General features: G+C 46.7%; 1 protein-coding gene across 1 annotated transcript in view; it reads right to left on the bottom strand.

The window, feature by feature from the left end:
* Positions 1-5714, bottom strand: part of HCRTR2 (hypocretin receptor 2) — a 31034-nt gene extending 25320 nt beyond the window's left edge. The window contains exon 1 of the mRNA XM_015859165.2: positions 4981-5714. Within this exon, the coding sequence (XP_015714651.1) occupies positions 4981-5209 (229 nt within the window). The 5' untranslated portion in view covers positions 5210-5714. The remainder of the gene's footprint in view (positions 1-4980) is intronic.
* Positions 5715-6000: the final 286 nt, after the last annotated feature.

A 6000-nucleotide genomic window follows, 5' to 3' on the forward strand; every position in this document is an offset into this window, starting at 1 on the left:
TCACTCAACACTAGGCAACATATCCTTACACCCTATAACTCTCAAGGCTGAATCTGTTTTTAGACTAATTTAACGGTCTGGTCTTCAGATCTATCAGTCCTACAGCTATGGGAATGTAAAATTAAGTAAGATGAGTTTTTTTCTAAAAGAGTTCCATGTATTTATCAGGAGGACATCTTGAAAGTAAAAATGCCATAAAAGCAACAACAAAAAAAGCAACAATAAAGTTTGCTATTTGCTTCCTAGGCAATCTGCCAAATGCATGTGAGTATGGGAATTCTGACTACTGACTGATAGTTTGCTCTTCTGCAGAAGCTGCTGAAATATCCAGCACTTTAAGTCAAAGCTTGTGGTATATCAAATAATATCAGATAGGAGATATTTCATCAGAAGTACTGTAGAAAGCAGTTGCTGGAAGGCAGATGAGTCTTAAAGTTTTAGCTTAAAACAAACCAAAAACAAAACAACACAATATTATGAAGAACAGCTATGAATAAAACAGGTTATGGAAGTCCGTATGAAAAGGAATACTTTTTTTTCTTTTCCTTTTTCAGCACCTTCTGATGGTTTCTGACCACTGAGACTGGGTACTTTCCCAATTGTTCTGATTCCAGTCCTCCTCCTTTGTCATCAAATGAGTTTACAGCAGAACTATTGTTTTGTATTCTGGTCCTCATCAGAGGGGTGGTCAGAGAGGAAAGGGAGTTGATTGTGCCCTTCTGCCCTGCACTCATGAGGCCTCATCTGACGTACTGCATCCAGACCTGGGGCTCCCAGCATAAGAAGAATGTAGAAGTATTGGAGACGGTCTACAGGAGGTCCACAAAAATGTCAGAGGGCTGGAGCACCTCTCCTGTGAAGAAAAAAGTTGGGCTTGTTTATCCTGGAGTAGAGAAGGCTCCAGGGAGAGCTCCTTGTGGCCTTTCAGTACTTGAAGGGAGGTTATAAGCAGAAAAGGGACCAACTTTACAAGGGGTGGTAGGACAAGGGGGAAAGCATTTAAATGAATAGAGGGGAGACATAGATTAGATGTTAGGAGGAAATTCCCTACTCAGAAGGTAGTGAAGAACTGGTTGTCCAGAGAATCTGTGGATACCAGTGGCAACTCTGGCTATGGCAGGAGAATTGGAACTAGATGATCTTTAAAGTCCCTTCCAACATAAGCCATTCTGTGATCCTGTAGTTCTATGAAGATCATGGCATCATTTACAGGAATGCATGGCTCATCCAGTTCTGCCAACACTTTCATGTACGCATAGATCTCAGTATTCTCCAGACACCTGGGGAGTGATAACAGAGCAATCACTGAAATGTTACAGTTGCCTACGGATAGCATTGACTAGAAGTTTGTTGTTAAAACCTTACATTCAATTTTTTCTTCTACACTCAGAAAGAAAATAGTCCTAAAATCAAATAATAATAGGTAAACATCAAATGAATGGTGCTGAGTTTATGAATCAGAATGTGAACTCTGAGGAAGAGACCACAGTTGGGTTCTGTACTGATGTCACTATAACATGGCAAAAGAGATTATTATAAAAGATGGAAAATAATAGAACTATCCAGAGAAGACTAGTTCTCTGTCAGTTAGGCAGGATTTAATTCTTAGGTGGAAAAAGAAACAAATATCACTATGTTTTGTGAATAAATAAGGTTTCTGAGTCCTCTGGATGATATTCTGCATGGTGTCCAATGCACAGAAGCCAGCAGTGCTGAAGAGCTTCATGCTGGGTGCTGGCAGGTTGCTCAGGCTCTCAGCCCTTGCCAGCAGTGAGAGTGCCAAGAGAGCCAGCAACCCGGCTGGCAGGACACTAGAAGGCTGCTTGTGTTGTGTCCTTTCCTTGAACACATCAAGTGATCTCTGCCGTACCATTTGGTTGTGATGAGTGCATGTTCCCTGAGGAAAAACATTTCATTAGAAAAGTTCTGACCTACTTGAATAAATACATTAAATGAGAACTATTCCCATTCTTTATCTGTGTAATTGCAGCTGAATTGGTGGGGCTGGACATTACTTATTTATCCCTTTTAGTCTTATTCCAGTTTTTAACCACTGCAACTACTTCATGAGGAATCTTTCTGCCCATAACCAGTGACCTCCATGCATACTAAGTATATCTTTCCTTCTTTAATTTCCCGCATTTCTATTTCAAGCACTTTTGTTTTAAATAGAGAAGAAGTAGACGATTAGTTCAAAGTCAACTGTTAAGAAGTACTTTGGTTTCCTCTAGCTTTGCAAAGAAGTTGTGATTTTGTTTCTGTGTAAGGGAATACTTTGGTCTTATATGAAAAACAGAAAGTCCTCATCCTCAGTGACTGTTCTGCTTCTACTGATAAACCATGCCTAAATGAAAAAGAAAACAGGACAAAACATACTGATGTTATCACCATGATTTCAGTTTATCTGAATGTCTCAAAACCTTCAAATCTGTTCCTTTTTAGTGGCTTCCAGTGAAATCACTGGTGAGCAGCTAGAGTGGGCACACACAAGAATTACTGATGTGAAGTACTTGAATGCTGTAATCAAACCTGCATTCAAACACAGAGGCTTGCAAACACCTTTCATTTTAGCTGGTTTGTGCAGCAGTTTGGACAGAGTGTGTCAACTCTCCTAATTAAACTGGAAGCAAAATAGCAATGCAGATCTTGCTGTATGCTACTATTAGCAGGACAATTCCTGCAGAGCAGATCAGCCCAAAGCTCAGTAAATGTCAATCAAAGTTCGAACTTTCTACCGTAGCTGTTAATTAAGTGTCAGAATGCTTAACTGTAGTTCATTACTAATACCTAAGGGTTGTGCTGTGCTTTCCACTTGCACAAATGTCATTCTGAGAGCACAGTGAGTGACCTCATTCTGTGTGAATGCACAATTGAAAATGATAACCATATATTAAGATTTTCAAGGGTCTTTCCAAAGTGCTAACTGTGTGAAATATGGACAAATGCAAGCAAAACTCTGACTTCTCATCTCACACTAGTCCAAATGCATTAGTCAAATCTAAGCAGAGGAATGTACTACATCATTAAGGATGATGTGATAAAGTGCTAAAACTTTACTGAAACACTGTTAGTCACTAAAACTGCATCTGGTTTACTTTGAGGAGATCCAAGATTAAATTACAGATTAACCTTAAGTAAGAACTTTTCATGCAGGAAATTTTTCTTCTTGGATACTTAAGAACACGAACCATTCTCAGATTTTCACTGCTGATCAAATAAACAAGGTTTCACAAAAATGTCTTTGGCAAGAGCACATCAGTTTCTCTCCTCAAAAACCAATGAACCTGCAATCAGCTTTCTTGCATAAAGATGAGACAGTGTTCAGCTAATGAGCACCTGCACCTGCAGATCCCAACAAGCTGGTAGTGAACAGTGGTAGCATTGTTGAAGGGTGAGATCTGTGTGATACACAAAGGCAAATGGCTTGGATAGAAGCAGTCCTGCCAAGGGAGAGGTGGGCGGACAGCTAAATGCCAGCTTTCACCCTAGGCACAAAGATAAGGTAGGCATGTCAAGGAGGAGAACCAATGATATTGTCTCTGTTTGCAAGTGAAAAGAGAGGAAATCTTTTCTTCTCGTGCTTCAGGGAGAAAAAAAAAAAAAGAAAAAAGAAAAAAAAGAAAAAGTGTAAACAGCTCCAATAGCCGAAGATTTGACCTTGAATATTGAAAGGCGAGAGGACAGCTTGTTTGCAGAATGGGTAGTGGGGGGCGGCTGAACACAGACAGTTCTAAAAGCTGTCCTCTTTCAGGATCAGACGGGAGGCACTTTTCATTCTAGTACAAAGCACAGGCTCTGTGCGAAGGCAGCTGTCTTTCACTGTGAGCGCAGAGCAGCTGACCAGCACACACGCTGTTACACAGCCTTTGTGGTGAAGGCTCCATGGGTTGGCCAAAGTACACTCTAGGTGTTTACCGGCAGCTCCAGACAAAAATAGCACCATCAGTCCATCGAAAAATAAAAAAGAGCCGTGAAAAACGTTGTCTTTGGCTGAAGCTTTATTTGCATCGTGCCTCGGGAAGCCTGGATCGCCGGCAGAGCGCATGACGTGCTGAAATTCATGAATGAAGGGCCCACATGGCAGGGCTGGGCGCTAGTGAGCCGCTCCGTTCATGAGAATGTCAGTGATGGGAATGAAAAATGCAAATGGCCGTGGCTCTGGTGGAGAGGATTTTCACGGCATACTCCGCTCCCTACGCGCACGTTCATTCACAAAGACGTTATTTATCGCTCTCAAAGCGTTCCGCGCGGCTCCGGATGGCGCAGGGACCCCCGCGGCCATCTCCCCCTCGCCGAGGCGAGGACGGCTGTCACGGCACGGTCACAGATCAGGCGGGGGACCAAGAGCAGCGCAGAGCCGCTGACCCCCGGCCCCCACACGGCCCCCGCCTGTCCCCGTCAGCGTTGCCCGGGGGAAGCGGCGAAGCCCCCCGCCGCCGCCTCCCACACGGGTACATGGGAGCGGGGAGGGGGGGGGTGAGCGGAGGGAAGGAGTCCGCCCCCGCCGCCGGGGCTGCGCAAGAGCCGCCAACTACCGGACCTGAGGGCGGACAGCCGCTCCGGCCCCTCGCTGCAGAGCGAGGTCCCGCGACCGCTCCCCAGCGTCTGTCAACCCGAGGCCGTTCCCCAGTGCCCGTCCGTTAGAAAACATTGTAGAAACGGTTGTAGAAACAGACAACCGCTGGAAAATGCCCGCGTTCTTGATTTCCAGCCCGGGGAACGAGGGGAACCGGCGGCCCCGGGAGGAATGAGAGGCGGGGCCGCAGCCGGGGCGCGTTGTTTCAGCACCTCATCTCGCGGACAGCGACGGAGCCCGCGGTGTCTCTACCCGGGCGGCCCCTCCGAGCTCCGAGCTCCGACCCGCCCCGGGGTCCGCAGCCCCCTCCCTGCAGCCCGGTTCTCCGCGGTTTGCAGCGGGGAGAGGCGAAATCTCCCCCGCGAGTGAAGGCAGGTTGGGCAAACTTCGGGAGCCAGACTCACCTAGCACGTTCCCGACGAGAGCCACGATGAACACGACGATGTATCCGGCTATTAGCGCCCATTCGTATTCCTTAGGATGCAAATACTCCTTCCAGAGGTAGCGCAGGAACTCCTCATCGTCGTAATCGGCGGATGGGGCTAAAAAGGGCTCCCGCGTTTCATTCAGCTCTGGAGAGGACGTCCAGTTCCTGCACGGAGGCGAAGCATCCTCGGGCTGAGTCCCGGACATCCCTGGTGGTGATCCGGGGGGCTGGAGGAACCCTCTCAGCGCTCCACAGCTCTCTCCCGCCCCTCCATTGAGACTTGTGATTGCCAGTGCCAAGCGGGGTGTGGGGAGAAAATGACGCGGGAACTTCGGGAACCAATGCGGGACCAGGCTGGGGCTTCGAGCCGGCCCCACACGCCCCGTTGCCTTTCCCCGGGCGGGCAGGGAGCGCAGCCTCAGCGGCCGAGGGGAAAGGCATCCAGACGGTTGCAATGCTCTCTTCTGAATCCACTGCTTCACTTTTCAGCTCTTCCGCGTTTGGACGTGAAAGAGCATCACCTCTAGGGGAAAGGACGTGAATTCGACGTGCTGCTGCAGAGGACACACAGGATAAAGGGAGCTATGAAAAACGAGACTTTCTTGTCTCTTTGTGAAAGTTGTGTGATGCTACTTCTAATGAATAAACTTAACACAGAGCCAGATGTTCATGAACACCTAGCTCTAGTGGGCACTGGCTAAAACAGATGAATGGGAAAATCTCAGTTGCTATAAGCACCATTTCCATTATGAAATGATACATCTCACTCAGTTCAGTATCTATCTGCACTTCCAGAGGAAAGTGACTCTGCTTTGACTGTACTTCCAACGCATAAACTTAAGAGAGAGCCAGATATTCATAAACACTACAGTGCTTAGCTCTAGACAGCGCTTTAGCTTCCTGAATCCTTCATAAGCGTACAGGATTCCCTAATGCCTTCAAAGTCTAATCCAGCATTCTTCTACCAGATGTTGCCTTTGGGCACACATTTTTATAA

Source organism: Coturnix japonica, chromosome 3 (assembly GCF_001577835.2).
Source record: "Coturnix japonica isolate 7356 chromosome 3, Coturnix japonica 2.1, whole genome shotgun sequence".
NCBI lineage: Eukaryota > Metazoa > Chordata > Aves > Galliformes > Phasianidae > Coturnix > Coturnix japonica.